This window comes from Nuphar pumila, chromosome 2 (assembly GCF_984573655.1).
Source record: "Nuphar pumila chromosome 2, dmNupPumi1.hap1.1, whole genome shotgun sequence".
NCBI lineage: Eukaryota > Viridiplantae > Streptophyta > Magnoliopsida > Nymphaeales > Nymphaeaceae > Nuphar > Nuphar pumila.
This window is the reverse complement of record NC_143250.1, coordinates 41128723-41147630: the sequence shown is the minus strand read 5'-3', so window position 1 is coordinate 41147630 and position 18908 is coordinate 41128723. Positions and strand designations below refer to the sequence as shown.

The window sequence follows — 18908 nt, the reverse complement described above, 5'->3', positions numbered from 1 at the left end:
TGAAGCCAGGTATGTATTGGTTGGGTTTACCGTCTATCCTATCCCTGTAGAATGGTGATTTGGGTTGACTCAGGCATGTCACCATGTCAACCCACTGGATTCCTAGAAAATGGTCATAAGGACATCATCTCTATTCTCACCTGAATTTAATATTTTGAGGTGAAAAGTTTATTAAGTGTCGTATAGTGCTGGACCCAGTTTGGGTCTGACCCAGACCCAAGCTGGGAAATCCTATTGACGTGTTTACTGGGGCACATATGTAATATTGTAACTTGTTAAGTTGTAACCTAATACATAATGCTTAAATACATTAAACCAGGCCACGATAATGAATTGAAAAAGTCGTGAGCCTGTGTGCAGTAAAAACGACTCAGCATCTCATCTTCTTTCTATCTTTTTCTTCTCACTTTTCCCTCTTTTGCAGATCAGCCCAGGAGGAAACTGATGTTCTAACATGGTATCAGAGCGTGGTTGGACCTAGGGCTCGGTATTGATTCCAAAAGGTATGACCTTAGAGATCATCTAATTTCGGCCAGGAAACTTTCTCTCTTCCACGATCTGTGTTATCGTATTTTCTCTCAAACTAACGATCTCTTCTTCTCATCCAGATTTTCTTTTCTTGAAAGCACCTTCGTGTTTTCATCTGAAACCCTATCTTGAAACTCGTGATTTCCTCTTTCTTGCTTCATCTGAAAACACGATTTCTTCTTCTTACTTCTCTAAAATTTGTTTTCTCATTCCTTTATTGCTGATTAATCTGAAAATACGATCAATCAACATCTCTTGAATCGTCGCTCATGCTTTCTTTTCTTTTCTTTCTGTTGGATCTGTTTTCTCATTCCTTTATCTGAATATTCATCGTTGATTAATCTGAAAACTCAGTTAATCATCGTGATCTGACACTTGTTCGCGTGATCCGATAACTTGAATATGCACAACGTTGATTAATTGTGCTTTGACTTGATTCATACATATTAAGTCGATAATTTGAGTATTCTCGTGATCTAATATAAAAAAAAGGCAGATCCGAGTTTTGTTATAGCGAGTTCTCTTCTGGACTGATTTTAAACCGTCACATTATCTCGAGTTTTAAGTAGTCATTTGATTGCTTTTTTCTTAGAGTGCTTTCCATTTTATATTCTCGTGTCTCGTAACCACGTATTCTTTTCCATCAGAGTCTGGTTTGTCATCAAACTTAGTCAATTCGTTTCTGAAAAATTAAATAGCTCCAATTTCCTGACTTGGAAGAGGCAAATAGTTCCTTTCATCAGGAGCCAAGATCTCTTTGGTCATCTGGATGGATCAATTCCAGTCCCACCAAAGTTCATTACAAAGGAGAAAACATACGCTCATGAGGCTGCATCTACTCACCTTGTTCGCAACCCGGATTATGTCTCTTGGATGAGAAAAGATCAGGCATTAATTGCCTACATCACGTCTACCTTGTCTCAGGAAGTACTAGTTGCTATCCCCGACGACTGCACAACGATGGAATTTTGGAACAGGTTGACACAGACATACTCTCAGATATCTAAAGCAAGAGTTTTATTCCTCAAGCTAGAATTCCAGCTTCTTAAGAAAGGTGGTCTATCTATCATGGATTACTTGAATAAGATGAAGACTATTACAGATCAATTAGCCATTATTGGATGTGAAGTGCCAGACAAGGATAAAGTGCATTAGACATTGAATGGTTTAGCCCCAAATTATCATGTATTGGTGACATCATTATTGTGCTTGCCCGTGCTTCCCGCATTTGAAGACCTTCAAGCAAAACTTCTACAATACGAAATGTCATTGAAAGGCATCACTGAAGATTCTGGTGCTCAATCTGACTCCCAAGATGTCTTAGCCACTGGGTTCTCCTTTGGTTGTGATCGTGGAGGAAATGGCTTCAGAGGAGGAAGAGGTCGTGGTAGATTTGCAAGTCCAGGTTTGCTTCCCATACCCAATATGTCGTTCAACTCTAATGCGAAGAACCAAATTCAAAGAGTTGTCCCGACATGTTACATGTGCAATAAAAAGGGACATATTAAGGCAAATTGATGGTTTAATTCTCAAAATAAAGGCAAATTGCAAAACACTGAGAGCAAGAAGGAAGATAATGTTACCAAGTCTGATGGGGAGGTGAAACAACTTTTGCTGGCCGCACTGTCTGGGTTACACTTGAAACAGAATGATCAAGGATCATGGTATGTTGATTCAGGAGCAGCGACCCATGTTACAGGCGATGTTGGTAAGCTCTCGAACTCGGTTTCTTACTTTGGTAAAAATAGTATTGTTACTGGAGATGGATCTCACCATCACATTTCTCACATTGGTAATGCAATCATTCCTCTGTCAAAATCATCTCTCAATTTGTCAAATGTTGTTCATGCTCCTAACATAAAAAAGAACATCATCTCTGTGTCTAAACTTGTTGATGATACACATTCTTATGTTGAATTCACTCCCTCTTCTATGTATGTCAAGGATCTTCAAACGAGGGAGACATTCGCTGAAGGGGAGCGAAAAGGAAATATGTACATCTTCAAGAAAGATCCATTTGCGCGTACCAGTCCCGTCTTGAAGCCCTTATTGAAGTCTAAGTCTTTTCAGTTTGAGTTATCTAAGTTAGGTCCTGAGTCTGTTTTTAGTCTTTCCAAATGTAATAAGCCAAGTCTTTGGCATGATCGTCTTGGTCATTGCAGTTATTCTTTTCTTGAGAAACTTGTATCAAGCAAATTAATTCCTAAATTAAGCTTAGCTCTTGAGATCAGTAATAAAAAGTGTCCCAGTTGTCAGATGCGTAAGAGTCATGTACTTCCTTTTGATTCTATAAATAAAAGAGCTTCAAGATCCTTTGAAATTGTTTATTCAGATGTTTGGGGTCCTGCGCCCGTATGCTCTTCTTCCGACAGAAGATATTATTTCATCTTTATTGACAACTACTCTCGTTATACTTGGATATTCTTTATGAAGCATAAGTCTGAAACCTTTTCCATATTTCACAACTTTCATGCCTTTGTTCGAAACCATTTCTCTACCAATATTTTGCATTTTCATTGTGATGGAGGTGGTGAGTATACATCAAAGGATTTTATTGATTTTCTCCAAAGTAATAGAATAAAGCGTAGAGTGTCTTGTCCACATACGCCACAACAAAATAGGGTCACTGAGAGAAAGCATAGGCATATTGTTGAAACGGCCGTGAGCATGATGCACGGCAGTAATCTTCCCGTTAGTCTGTGGACAAAAGCATTCCATTCAACTGTCTATATTATAAATCGTCTGCCTATGATAGTTTTGCAAAATAGTTCACCATTCTGTTCTCTTTTCGGCATTCAACCCGATTATAATGCTCTGCTTGTGTTTGGATGCATTTGTTATGTTTATATTGATGATTCTCTCAGGAACAAATTCCAACCAAAGGCTTCCAAGTGTAGATTTGTGGGATATGCTGATGATTATAAAGGTTATCGGTGCTATGACCCCATGACTAAGCGTATTAAGATTTCCAGGAATGTTGTGTTTGACGAGAATAATCTTGGAGATGTATCATTTAATACTTGTCAAAGGATTCCCAAAGAAGAAGTTTATCATCCATGGATGAATACAAAATTATTTGCAGATACTTATGGTGATTGCTCACCTCAGTGTACTCAAGAAACAAACTCGGCTGACCAAAATAATATTGACTCAGGCCAAGCATGCTTACCTTAATCTGGTGATCAGGTCGGTGGAGCTTCACACACTGAAGAAGGGGCAGACAAGGGTATGTGTATGTTACTCCCTCTGCTCCTCACATTGGATCAGATACTTATATGCCTGTTGGAAACCTGAGGAGTTTGAATAGAATCAGACATCCTATTGACAGATGGCTCAGCTACAATCATTTTTCTATGGATCTTCAACTTTTTCTGTCTCAGGTTGATAAGCATGATGAACCCATAGGGTTTCATCATGTGAAATCAAACAAATGGATTGAGGCCATGAATGAAGAAGTGGAAGCGCTTCATGAATGTTAGACATGGGAAATTGTTGCCAGACCTCCTAACATAAATGTTGTTGATTCCAAGTGGGTTTATAAAATCAAATACAGACCCGATGACACTATAGAACGATACAAAACAAGACTTGTTGCAAAGGGGTTTACACAGAAATATGGTCACGATTATGATGAGATTTTCAGTCCCGTGGTCAAAATGGGGACAATAAGAATTATATTGTCTTTAGCTGTCAAACATGGATGGACATTGAGTCAGTTAGATGTCAAAAATGCGTTTCTTCATGGAGACTTGAAGGAAGAAGTTTACATGAAACAACTTCCAGGATATGCTGAGGGAGACCCGAGCACATATGTATGCAGACTAAAAAGAGCCATATATGGTTTGAAGCAGGCCTCACGCTCGTGGTTTGAGAGTTTCTCCTTAGAAATACAGAGGCATGGGTTCTGTAGATCTCTCTTAGACCACTCCTTATTCATCTTCAAGGATAAAGCTATGTCACAGGGATTCGGCCAGACAGGTGTCGCACCCGCATCGACGAGGGTGCGGGAGCGGGTGCGGCACCCGGTGCGGTCAACCCATCCCTGGGTGCGGTCAACGTACCCAGGGTCATTTTGGTCTATTTTTGGATTTTTTTTTTTTAAAAATTTGCCCTTGGAAATGGGCTGCAGAATGTAAAAAATGGTTGTTCTGGTACCATCATCAACAAAGACGTTCAGGCCGTGACATTTTTTTAGGTGGTGGCTGGTTGGAAAATCTTCAGACGAAACCAATTTTTTTAGAAAAGATCATTTTGGGCCATTTTCAGGCCTGGCACTTCGAATATAAATGGCTGGAATTTTGAGCCTGAGGGAGTGAAGGGGGGTTGGCCTCAATAAACTTGGTTACAGGTAAAGTTAGCACTTTTGTTAAACTAATGATATATAAAAGAATGCAAAAATACTGTGCCTTTGGACAAATTGAAATTTGAGAGAGAGAGAGAGAGACGCATCTGTGGCAATCCGAAGATCGAACCCTTTAATTTCACTGACTTGCCTCAACGCCTCCCTCCATTCTTTTACCGTCTTCTCTTCAATGCATTGCTCATGTTGATTAAATGCTGCCTCAAAGGGACCCTTCTGTTTTCGTACATCTGAAGGATTGACATCGTAGAAGATGGGAATGAGCATCTTATTGGTCTCAACCATCTTGGCCACCTCCTTGAGGCACCATTTTGATTTGGCATAGTTTCTGGACAAGATGGGTATGCAGACTGCAGACCCCTCAATCGCCTTCCAAAGGTTGTCTCCTATCTCCTCTCCGATCTCCAGTCTCTCATCATCAATGAACGGATGAACGCCTTTCTGTACGAAAGCCTCATAGAGGTGTCCTGCAAAACCCCTTCGTGTGTCCTTTCCTCTAAAGCTCAGGAATACTCTGATTTCCTGTTCCATAAGAGAAGTAGATGAAGAAGATGAAGGGTTCTGAGAGAGAGTTCAGCCAGTCTTATTTCTGCACTTGAGGAGGGTAAAGATCCATAGGTTGCAGGGTATTATACTATTACTATAGAAAGAAGAAGATGAACGACAATGCCTAAAAGGTGCTCTGGGCCTAGCGTACATTGAAAGGTAGTCAGCCCAATGAACTGATGCCACGCGTCCGTTGATGGGACAACTGGAACCACACGTTTTGGTAATGTTACATCACTAAGGCTGGATTATGGAAAGTTTCGTCTCTTTCATGAACAAACAATGAAACATTTTGGGATATGCAGCTTGGTCCAAGAATCAACCACAGATGAGCCCCACGAAATGTTTTTCAGCCGTTCAATTTTCAGATTAATCTAGATTGACGGCATCTAGAGCAATGTTGTCGGTGTCAGCAGAAAATAGATGCGATTACGATACTAGCCTGAATCGGCTATTTTTGAATAAATATAAAAAACGCTAAAATTAATTCTTAATATTTTTTAATGGTTTTAACACATGTCATGTTTTGATTGACATGAAATATTTTTTAATTGTTTTTTAACCTATTCAGAGCTATTCAATTAAGGGTTGGTATCGGCAGATTCACCTGAATCGTTGGCCCGATACTGATAACATTCATCTAGAGGATTCGCCTGATCCACTTTCTTTTACTTGGTGTACAAGTGTCGGTTCAAGTTTGGTTTTGTTCGGAGATGTTACCCTACCCAACTCGATTCGGGTCTGAATCTGAATCCTGCTAAAATTGTAGACTTTTAGGGCATGTTTGAAAACGGGGGCCGAAGCTGCGCGGGGAGAACTGTTTTCAGTGAAGCCCACACGCCCCATCAAATAACAGTAAATTTACAACCGCTGCTAAATATTTGGACGTACATGTGAACGGGGCTGCGATGGCCTCGGGCCGGCTACTGCATGCTCTACACTCACTTGTACGAGAGAGAGGACCCGTGCCGGGGGAACCCCTTCTATATATATATATATATATATATATATATATATATATATATATATATTGCCGCACCCGCACCCATGTGACATAGGGATAAAGGCATAACCACCTTGTTGATATACGTTGATGATATTATAGTTACAGGGAATTCCATGAATCACATTGAAGAAATAAAATGACTATTAAGTCAAAGGTTTAAGATGAAAGATTTGGAAGATTTGCGTTATTTCCTTGGGGTCGAGGTAGACAGGAAGGATGGTTACCAGACCTTGACACAACATAAATACACTCTAGATTTATTAAAAAAATTTGGTATGCAAGCCTGCAAGCCTTTATCTACACCGAGTGTCTTACATCAAAAGCTCAGTTCACAGGATGAAGATTTGTACCCGGATCCTACAAGATATCGAAGTGTAGTTGGCATGACTCAATATCTTACCTTTACTCGCCCTGACATTGTTTATTCTGTCAATCAAGTGTCGCAGTTCATGCATGAGCCACGAACAGGGCATATGGATGCAGTCAAGAGGGTGTTGAGATACTTAAAAGGTACTATTGGAGATGGGTTGGTGTATCAGAAAAGTTGGAAAAGAGGAAGCATGCATGATGTCATGGTCTACAGTGATGCGGACTGGACAAGAGATCCTGATGAAAGAAGGTCAGTTTCTGGATATTGCATCTTTCTTGGGGAAAACCTAGTATCCTGGAGCAGTAGAAAACAAAAAGCAGTAGCTAGATAAAGTACTGAGGCTGAATATCGATCAATGGGCTGCAACTGCTGAAGTTACTTGGACAAGGCATTTGTTGAATGAATTGGAGGAACATATTTCCAAGTCTATTTTATTGTGTGACAATCAAAGTGCCATTAACATATCCTTTAATCCTATTTTCCACAGTAAGACAAAGCACATTGAGATAGATCAACATTTCATTCGACAGAAGGTTGAAGACAAAGAGATTGAACCTCATTTCATTCCTACCGAAGACCAGGTGGCGGATTTGTTTACAAAGGGTTTGACAAAAAACAGATTTTGGTTCTTGAAGAACAAGTTGTCCAACTTGAGGGAGAGTATTAAGTGTCGTATAGCGCTGGACCCAATTTGGGTCTGGATCCAGTTTGGGTCTGACCCAGACCCAAGCTAGGAAATCCTATTGACGTGTTTAGTGGGGCACATATGTAATATTGTAACTTGTTAAGTTGTAACCTAATACCTAATGCTTAAATACATTAAACCAGGCCACGATAATGAATTGAAAAGTCGTGAGCCTGTGTGCAGTAAAAACGACTCAGCGTCTCATCTTCTTTCTATCTTTTTCTTCTCACTTTTCCCTCTTTTGCAGATCAGCCCAGGAGGAAACTGATGTTCTAACAAAAAATACCTAAGAATATGCAGTGCATTGCACACAAGTTGGATATGTGAAAGTTTTCACTTTAAGATAATTTTTCCAGGTTACCAGATGACACGGGAGAACACCTTGAAATCAAAATATTGGACCATTGAGACTCTTTATTCAATGATCGAGGTATTTAACCATCAGAAACTGCTTCAGATGTGTCAATGACTCCATTTGGTTTCTCAGAATTTTAGACATGTATATCTTTAAAAAGACATGTCCAAGCAGACATTCAGCGAGCTTGCTGCTGTCAGGTTCTGCACCGATCACTACCCTGTGAAGAAAGAAATTTGATTTATTTGAAGTCTTGTCTAGCAAATACAATATTATATTCAATTACTTTCAGTTTAGCTAGCAAGGTTAAAGCCCTTGGAAGGCTTGAAGATAGTTCTTTTATGAGATCTCTGTCTTACTACACCATTAGCAGAAAAGGCCTCTTTTAGGAATCTTTGTTGAATATGAGCATTGTTAGTCTCACACAAGCAGCCAGCGATACTTTTTTTACGTTCTTTTATGAGATCTGTCTTACTATACCATTAGCAGAAAAGGCCTCTTTTAGGAATCTTTGTTGAATATGAGCATTGTTAGTCTCACACAAGCAGCCAACGATACTTTTTTTATTAGTAGAAGTTTAAAACATGATAAAGACAATGAGATAAAAAACATTACATTGTTTTGAAAGAAAAGCAGAAACTTGTCATAAAGGTGAATATTAAAGTATTAAACAGTTGTCTGAAAAAGATTAGGCGATGCCAAAGATTACCTAATGCTGAAATCAATCAGAAGCTTCCTGTTGCTAGTTTTCAATTCACCGGTCCTAACATCTGTGTTTTTTATTACATGTTTCATGTAATGCTTGAACAAAGAAACATCCATCTGAGATAAGCGTGCATAGCTAGTTAGACCTTGAAATTTCTAGCTATTAGTGGTTTTTAACTACCCAGTTATAAGAAATGATGAAAATCTTCTTTGCAGGCCTGTTAATCTTTATTCTTATGCGTATCAATGCTATCATTTTTATTTCCTTTTCATCTGTTTTTTTTGGATAGTTTATCAGTTTGAATAACTTCAAATGCTTAATTAACATCATTCTTGGCAAATAATTTTGAGGATATTTTGGAATTGATAGATATTTGATATGTATTATTGGAACTTGTTGGTAATGGATTATAAAGTACATGAGAAGTTTTTTATTATTCTAGATATGGGTAATTCTGAATGGTTGTTGGAGCACATTCAATGGAAAGACAATAACTGCTTAAAAATCAGCAGGATAGCTGGGCTGTACTATTAATAATTTGACCCATATTGTTAATGATATGCAGATAGAACAAAGAGTAAATGAAGTTGCTCAGTTCTATTCATCTTTTAACAAGAAGAAATCAAATAACTCTAAAGGTAGCTCAATGAAGGACAAGGAAAGGGATAAAGCAACTGCAAACCTTAAGAGGCAAGAAGCGGCTCAACGAGAGATTGCATCTGCAAAGCGAATGCAAGAACTCATTCGCCAGTTTGGTACAATATTTCGCCAGGTAACATAACATGAACAGTTTCTCTGTTAGTTCAAATTATCGAGATGATTTGGTAAAAAGAACTGTATCTATCTGACGTAGTTTAAAATCACATCCCTGCTTTAAACTCCTCTGTTCATATTATTTTTTTATTTATTAAAAGCAAACTGTTCTGTTACTTTTCAGATTATGCAACACAAGTGGGCGTGGCCATTCATGGATCCTGTGGATGTTGAGGGCCTTGGCCTACATGATTACTATAAGGTAAACTTTCCTTTTTTGTGTACTAATTCACATAGCATCTTTAGTTAGTCTTTTTTATTATATTTTGACTCTAGATGTTGCTTGAAGAGAATTTTTTGTTTACGTACCCATCTTATCCATGTTAACAATATGACCGGGTGCACATTAAATTTATTCTCAGATGCATATCTTCCTAAAACCTATAATATCATAGCTGTTGGTACCGCTCTCACAGCCCGCACCAAAACAGTGCTAGATGTCCATTTCGGAGAGAACCAGCTAACTCTGGGTTCAAGTGGCATTTGGCTTATGTTCTTCATGTAGCACTCAGACCGAATGACTATGAAATTATGTTGATACTTTCATTCCACATATTACGGGTAACTTAGGAGACATCTCTATTTTTTCCCCTGGGGGATCTTTAGAATTACCACTGCTTAGCTTTCAGTTCGCCTCTTGACCATCAAATGAAATGTGAATAATCCATCCTCTCTTTGAAATAAGGGGTGCTTCCGGTTCTATCTGTGCTTCAAACAATTTTATCTTCTCCATATTACTATATCTCTAGAATCAATAATTTTATATGAGGAACCACTAAACTCAATCACCTGCTGCCATTACTCTTCAATTTTCTATTGAGGTCTATCTCGTAGAGGTACTCAAATTGGATCAGTGATCGATTTCTAGGTTTTGTCGTAAATCTATTTGGTTACTTCCAATTACATAAATCAATGGTTCAAACTGCAATGGTGTAGTATCAGATCCCAAGGTGAGTAAGTCCTTTTTTCTTATTGAAGAAAGACTTTTTTAAAGATTCTATATAAATTTCTAGACGAAACCGAGATAGTTAACTTTCAGAAAACTCTAACGATAGAGGGGGATATCTATTCTTCATTATTCTGAGATCCTTGTCATAGGAGGCCAATCTCGTAAAAAACAATAACAATAAAAAAGTAAAAGAGGAAAGAGATTGGAATGGAATCATCATGTGAGTAAAACATGACTAAATAGAACAAAACAATACCCAACCTCTTGAATGGCATAGCCTTAACATTTACGACAAGGTTCAAACGAGGAAAGGCTTACGGTGGATACCTAGGCATCCACAGATGAAGAAGGGCGTAACAAGCAGACAGACCGATAAAATAGCAGTAGCTACAAATACTATTCTCATTCAAAAAGGTCAAAATGTAATATGTGTTTATATAGCTATTGGTAAAAAAGCATCTTCCGTGGCTCAAGTATTGACTACTTTACAGGAACGGGGAGCGATGGAATACACCATTGTGGTAGTGGAAATGGGAATCTCACAGTAATTTGAAATTTCAAATTCTCATTTTCCTGATTGTTCATTCAATTTATTTCAAATCTTCCTCAGACTGGGGCAGTCAGTAGAAAACCAAAATAACTAGCTATAGTAGGCATGAAGGAACTAAATGAGGTACATTCTTTTTATACATATGTTTATAAAGCACTTGCCGAAGTTTCAGTTTTTGCGAGATATGGTGATATGAAGAAATCCCAATTGAAGGAATTAGTCCTAATTGAATTTGTTTTCTTTTGATTTATTAGTCATTTTATTCATTATAAACAAGACTAACAAACGTTGTGTGATGAAGGAAATTAGTAAATTTACCTTACTATGAATTCATCGTCTATGACATTTACTGATCTCGTGATATTTCACTCCCCAATGGGGGTTCTTTTCACCTTTCCCTCATGGTACTACTTCGCTATCGGTCACCCACTAGTATTTAGCCTTGCAAGGTGGTCATTGATGATTCACACAGGACTCGATGTGCCCCATGCCACTCAGGTTAGAGTGTAAGCCAGTGATGCTTTCGGCTACTGGGCTCTCGCCATCTATGGTGCAGTACTCCACCGCTTTGCCTAGCAATACGACGCTTGTATTGCTCTCCCACAACCCCGTTTTCACGGTTTAGGCTGCTCCCATTTTGCTCGCCACTACTACAGAAGTCACTTTTGCTTTTTTCCCTTTGGCTACTAAGATGTTTCAATTCGCCAGGTTGTCTCTTGCCTGTCCATGGATTCAACAACAATTCAAAATGTTGACAGCAGAATAATCAGGATCATTAGAAAAATTCGGGTGTAGAAAAATCCGGGTGGCTTTCTTTCATATCTTTCGAGATCCACCTTATGATATGGGGTCAAAAAGCCAAAATAAGTGATTCGTTTTTAGCTTTTATAAAAGTAATTCTTGAACCTTTTTCACGCTCATGTTACATCGAGGTACTGCAGAAGAAAAAATTGCAAAATCCGATCCAATTTTGGAGAAAGGATTGGAAGGAATCCCTCGGGTTGTAATGATGAAAACACTTTCCTCTCCAACTCCATCGAGTGTTCGTAGACTGGTTGTAATGGGAATCCCAGAAACTTGAATGGGCGAACCCCTATTCTGCTCGATCGTTTGTGCTCTCTCATTAGTACCTTGAGAGATCTCTTTGTCTCAGGTCGATAGATCTTCTCAGTTGGAATATCTCTTATATGGATAATACACATTCCAGTTAACCGAGCCTAATTCTAATTGTTTTGTTCCGAAGCAAAGATATGGGTTCAGCATGATCTATTCGATACTGGTAAGAGAAGAACCCGACCTGGTATTATTAAAATAGAAAAGAAAATACAAAAAAGAGAGAAAGCAGAACCAAGTCAAGATGATACAGATCAACTCGTTCTTTTTGCGCCAAAGATCACAATACTCTTTCTACCACTGCGTTCGTACAAGATAATATGGTTTCAAAATGCATAAATAATTTAAATTTAGTTGAGAATTTATTTGATATAGAAGACTCTATCAATAAAATGATTTGAACCATTCACTGGAGGGTCGAGAAAGAGTAGATAGGAATCCAATCCACTATCCTGTAACTGAGGACAACTCCTTCTCATATCCCTTTTAGCTAGGGATGGCAGTGGACAGGGGACAACATGGCCCCGTCCTGCCTCACCCCGTTTGGACCGGGGATGAAGGTCATGAAACGGGGATGGAGGCGGTGTTAAAAATAAAATTGTATCCAAATACCCAATAAGGGTATTTTTGTCTTTTATCATATAGTACAGTCCACTAGGGACTGAAATGTAATTTAACATTATAATAAATAAATAAACTGTCATACAACTTAGGCACAACAGGCATAATAATGACTGTTGGAAGGCAGTCCAAAGAGCTGGACTGCCTCCCATGTGTTGGAGTGAGGCTCTATAAATAGAGCCTCACTCCCTTGTTATTCCTCAATGCTTTTAGAAGCATTTGAGGGTTTTCTCTAGAGTTTTTTCCCATCTTATAGGTTTGTATGCCTCTTGTGCTGTTTGGTATTTTGATCTCTTTTGATATTGTATTTGGTCCATTAGTGACCAACTTTAAGTGAGTTTATTAAAGCCCTTTGTTGGCATTGTGTTTGTTTCCCTATTGTTCTATTGTACCTTGTTTCATTACATGGTATCAGAGCGAGGTTTTTGAAAGAAGGAGAATCTCGTGAAGGAAGTGTTCTTCGATCATTGATCATTCCCTATCTTCTCTAGTCTAAACTCAAGTATTCATTATGGGAGAAAGAGAGTTCGCCACCGTCATCACCTACAAACTCAATGAAAACAACTACTTGATGTGGGCGATGGCTATGGAGAATCATATCAAAGGAAAAAAATTGTGGGGTTTTGTTAGTGGTTCTACTAGTGAACCACAACTTAAATTGACTAGAAGAGAAGGAGATCAAGTCAAAGCCTTGTCCGAAGAAGAAAAAGAAAAAGCCTTGGAAGAATTCCAAAATAAATTGGAAGATTGGGAGGCAAGCAATGCACAAATACTCTCATGGTTTATGAATACCATGGAGTTCAAGATCGCCACCAGTATCATTAAATTCAAGAAGGCATGTGACGCATGGAGCTTTCTAAGAAGTACTTTTATCCAAAAGGATATGGCTATACTTTATTATCTCCAAGATAAGGTACGTAATTCAAAACAAGGAGATAAAAGTGTAAGAGATTTTTACGGTATTTTATCTCCTATTTGGGATGAATTAGCCATGTTGGAACCAAAATGGGAAGGTTCGGCTATTGATATGAGAATGACCCAAATCGAAAGAGAAAATCTTTTCTCCTTTCTTGATGACCTTCGATCGGAATTTGAGCAAGTAAGATCTTCCTTACTTCATAGGATCACTTCTCCTTCTATAAGTGAGGCCCTTGCTCAAATTTGTCAAGAAGAGACAAGACTTGGAATGCACAAGTCTAATGATGAGGTCCTTGCCATGGCAAGGCCCGGAAATTTTGTGAAAATATATAAACCACCTCACTTTGAGAAGAAGTTCAATGGAGAAGGACACAATGGAGGAGGATACAAGGGAGGATACAAAGGAAAAATTATTTGTCATCATTGTAAGGAACCCGGACATATAAGACCGGAATGTCCCAAATTTAAAAAGGTGGCCGCCTTAAGTGAAGAACCTCAAGAATCAAGAAAAGGGGGCAGCTTCAATGAATTAAATTTTGCTCAAATAGCAGAAGCCGTCTCACAACTTTTTAAGGCTGCACCTTCTACAAACGGAGCTGCCATGTCTTCCTCGTCTCCTCCAGGTAAGACCTCTTGGATTCTAGACTCAGGTGCTTCTTTCCACATGACTCATAATGAGTCTCTATTATCTGATTGCACTAAATCATATTTTTCATGTGTGTCAACTGTCGATGGTACCGCTTTAAAAGTCAAAAGCTTAGGAAACCTTGATGATATTTCAAAAAAATTCTTTGTTCCAAAAGTGAGAGTCATTCCCAAACTGGATTTGAATCTTTTTTCGGTCTCTCAAATTGTTGACTATGGTTGTAAAATATTCTTCTCATCTAAGGTGTGTTGGGTGCAGGATCTCCAGTCAGGGAAGCTGATTGGGCAAGGCCATAGACGAGGAGACCTTTACTACATGGATTTCCTGTGTTTACCAAAATACTCGTTTTGTAATCATGTCAAAGACATTAATATAGATCTTTGGCATAAAAGATTAGGACACCCAAGTATATCCAAATTATCTCTTTTTCCATTTTTGGAAAAATTTTGTAAAGATAAAAATTTTGTATGTGAAGATTGTATACTTGGAAAAATGCAAATGATACATTTTGGGTCTAGAACCTCTGTGACACATAAATTTTTTGAATTAGTGCATTCGGATGTGTGGGGTCCTGCCCCTGTTATGTCAAAAGGTGGTTATTCGTACTATGTTACATGTATAGATGATTTTAGTAGACATACTTGAATTTACTTTCTAAAACTCAAATCCGAAGTTTTTTCATGTTTTAAAAACTTTCATAATCTAGTTAAAAATCAATTTAAAACAAATATTAAAGTCTTTCGCTCCGACTCTGGGGGAGAGTTTCTTTCAAATGAATTTCAATTATATCTAAAAAATCATGGAATTGTGCATCAAAAATCATGCCCTAGGACACCTCAACAAAATGAGATTTCTGAAAGAAAACATCGTCATATCATTGAAACTACTAGAACCCTACTTATTTCAAAAGAAATTCCAAAGCAATTTTGGGCTGAAGCTTCCCTAACCGCAGTCTATCTGATAAATAGAATGCCTTCTCAAACTTTGGAAAACAAGTCTCCTATTGAAAAACTCTTTAAAATTTCTCCTGATTTAAAAAGGCTAAGGGTATTTGGTTGTAAATGCTTCTTGCTTCTTGAAAAATATAGCAAACTCTCTCCTAAAGCCATAAAATGTGTCTTTCTTGGTTATGCTGATAATAAAAAAGGATATCGATGTTATGATAAAACAAATGATAAACTCTATGTTTCTAGAAATGTTACCTTTCTAGAAAATGACAGTGGATTTGATTTTGAAGTTCCTAAGAAAGAATCCGAGTATGCTTTCTTATTTGATTTGTTACCCAATAAAGATATTAGTAATGATATTGAAACCTTCGAGTCTATTAATGACTCAAGTAGTGAATCATCTCAAGATCTTCTTCAATACTCTAGACGAAATACTGGGGAGCATCCATGTGCCCTTGACATATATAATCAATTAACAAATACTGAAGAAACTAGTGTTAGAAGGTCAGAACGAACACATAGGCCTCCAAGTAGGTTTGTCTCATATGAATCCTTCTTACCAAACTACAAGGCATGTCTTCTAGCCATTCATTCCTATCATGAACCATCCAACTATAACGAGGCCAAAAATATAAACGAATGGGTTGAAGCCATGAAAATTGAATTAGATGCATTACACAAGGCTCACACTTGGGCAATTCAACCTCTTCCTATCGGAAAGAAGACAATAGGGTGTAGATGGGTGTTTAAAATTAAAACAAAAAGTGACGGGTCTCTTGAGAGATATAAAGCAAGACTTGTTGCAAAAGGATATTCTCAAGAATATGATATAGATTATGAAGAAACCTTTGCCCCAGTAGCTCGTATGACTACAGTTAGAACTCTAGTTGCTATAGCATCCATTCGAAAATGGCCGATATATCAGTTAGATGTTAAAAATGCATTTTTGAACAGAAACTTAAATGAAGAAGTATATATGGATCCTCCCCCTGGTCTGTCTATTGAAAAAGGCATGGTCCTTCGTCTTCAAAAAGCCCTATACGGGCTTAAACAAGCCCCTAAAGCATGGTATGATCGATTCAGTGGTACGATATTAAAACTTGGATTTAAATCTTGTTACACTGACACTGCTCTTTTTGTGAGATCTACAGGTACATCATTGATCGTTCTTCTTTTGTATGTTGATGATATGATCATCACAGGGAATGATCAAAAGAAAATTGAAGATATTAAAATTTTGCTTAAAAAATCTTTTGATATGACTAATCTTGGTTTTTTGAGATACTCTTTAGGAATTGAAGTAGCCTACTCACCAAGAGGATATATTTTATCTCAAATCAAGTTTGCAGCTGATATTGTTGAGCGTTCAAGAATCACAGACACAAAATATGCTGATACTCCTGAAGTAATAAATGTGAAAATGCGAGCTGAAGATGGAGTATTATTAGATGATCCAACCCCTTATCGACAACTTATTGGATCGTTGATGTACCTGTCCATTACAAGGCCAAATATTGCGCATGCCGTACATTCTGCAAGTCAATTTCAACAAGCGCCCACAACCGTCCACCTGAGTGCATTATTAAGAATAGTTCGATATATCAAGAAAACTATATCTAAAGGACTATTCTTATCCTCTTCCTCATCTTTAAGTCTTATTTCTTACACTGATTCTGACTGGGGAGGAGATCCCAATAACAGTCACTCAACTACTGGCTTTTGTGTATTTTTAGGTGATTCTCTCATTTTTTGGCGATGCAAAAAACAACAGAAAGTGTCTTTATCCTCTACGAAAGCTGAGTACAGGGCAATGGCTACCACAACCACTGAAGTTGTGTGGATGAGAGCACTACTTTCCGATATGGGTGTTGATGTCTTAGAACCTTAAAAGCTATGCTGTGATAATAAAAGTGCCATCTATATAGCCAGCAATCACACATTTCACGAGCGAACAAAACACATTGAGATGGATTGTCACTATGTTCGCGAAGAATATTTGAAGGGGACCATTACATTGCCATATGTCCAGTCTGAATTTCAGATTGCAGACTTCTTCACCAAAGCTCTTCCACTACCTCAATTTTTGTATCTTCTTAGCAAACTTTTGGTGATTTCCCCATAAGTTTGAGGAGTGTTAAAAATAAAATTGTATCCAAATACCCAATAAGGGTATTTTTGTCTTTTATCACATAGTACAGTTCACTAGGGACTGAAATGTAATTTAACATTATAATAAATAAATAAACTGTCATACAACTTAGGCACAACAGTCATATTTATGACTGTTGTGCACAACAGTCAAAAATATGACTGTTGTGCACAACAGTCAAAATATGACTGTTGGAAGGCAGTCCAAAGAGCTGGACTGCCTCCCATGTGTTGGAGTGAGACTCTATAAATAGAGCCTCACTTTCTTGTTATTCCTCAATGCTTTTAGAAGCATTTGATGGTTTTCTCTAGAGTTTTTTCCCATCTTATAGGCTTGTATGCCTCTTGTGCTGTTTGGTATTTTGATCTCTTTTGAGATTGTATTTGGTCCATTAGTGACCAACTTTAAGTGAGTTTATTAAAGCCCTTTGTTGGCATTGTGTTTGTTTCCCTATTGTTCTATTGTACCTTGTTTCATTACAGGCGGGGATGGACTTATGCTTTCCCACACCCCGCCCCATCCCCGCCCCATCCCCGCCTTTCCCCGCCCCGCCCCGCCCCTCCCCGCCCCATCCCCAATCCTTTAAGTAATGACTATAGATCGAGGGGAAACGGGCCCCTGCCCCGCCTCACCCCCGTTTGGACTGGGGATGGAGGACATGAAACAGGGATGGAGGCGGGGATGAAGGTTCAGATTTTGAAACAGGGCGGGGGTGGAGACCTTGTCCCTACTTTTAGCTACTCCGTCAAATAGCTCAACTGATGCACACCCCATGCTGCACATAAATAATATTCCAAAGCCTTCGAATGTTCTTTGTTGCTTGTGTGTATAAGGCCTATATTATAGAGTATATAACTTAGATCGTAGGGATTAATTTCTGGTCGCATAGCTTTGTAATAATTCTGTGAAGTCCCCAAGTATCGATTAGTCATCATGACTTGAAGCGGGTGCAAAAGATCAACTGTATGGAGTAAAAACTCTTGTATGTATTACCATGCCGAGGTTCCTATAGGATCCTCCCCCAGCCCCCCTAAAAATTGGCATGAAGGTTTCCTCTCATCCGACTTAATTAGTTATACTAAATAAGGGGTTTCTAACTTCCAAATTTTGCTCCAGAAAACCCCCACAAGGATCTACTCCTTACTCTAGCAGAATGCGAGAGATTGCCCTTTGATTTATCGAAAGTCGAGAAGGAATTAGTAGCAGGTTATCAAACTGAATATTCAGGTATAAAATTTGGTTTTTTATGTTGCTTCTTACCTAAATCTAGTAATATTCCAACCGTCCCATGAATTGGTTATTCCTAAACGAGTCATGAAGGGTATAACGAACATATCTTTTAGCCACATTGGATCAAGAACGGGATCAGAGGGATCAAAAACAGCTAAATCGTATAGAGCCATGGAATCGGCCCAACACCATTCATTCGTTAGAACAACATCCATTGATTCTTTGCACCTATCCTTTTTTTATTCTCGCTTTCTAGGAAAGTAACCCTTGTTTTTTGTAAACAAGATTTGGCTCAGGATTGCCCATTTTTAATTCCAGGGTTTCTCTGAATTTGGAAGTTACCACTTAGTAGGTTTCCATACCAAGGCTCAATTTGATATTAGTTGAGAATTTTGTCAGCGATTGCTATGAAATGT

General features: G+C 38.3%; 1 protein-coding gene across 1 annotated transcript in view; it reads left to right on the top strand.

Moving 5' to 3' along the window:
* LOC149845328 (transcription factor GTE6-like) overlaps nt 1-18908 on the top strand; it is a 46394-nt gene that overhangs the window by 13145 nt on the left and 14341 nt on the right. Inside the window, exons 3-4 of the mRNA XM_089995696.1 lie at nt 9122-9328; nt 9494-9571. Of these exons, the coding sequence (XP_089851822.1) occupies nt 9122-9328; nt 9494-9571 (285 nt within the window). The remainder of the gene's footprint in view (nt 1-9121; nt 9329-9493; nt 9572-18908) is intronic.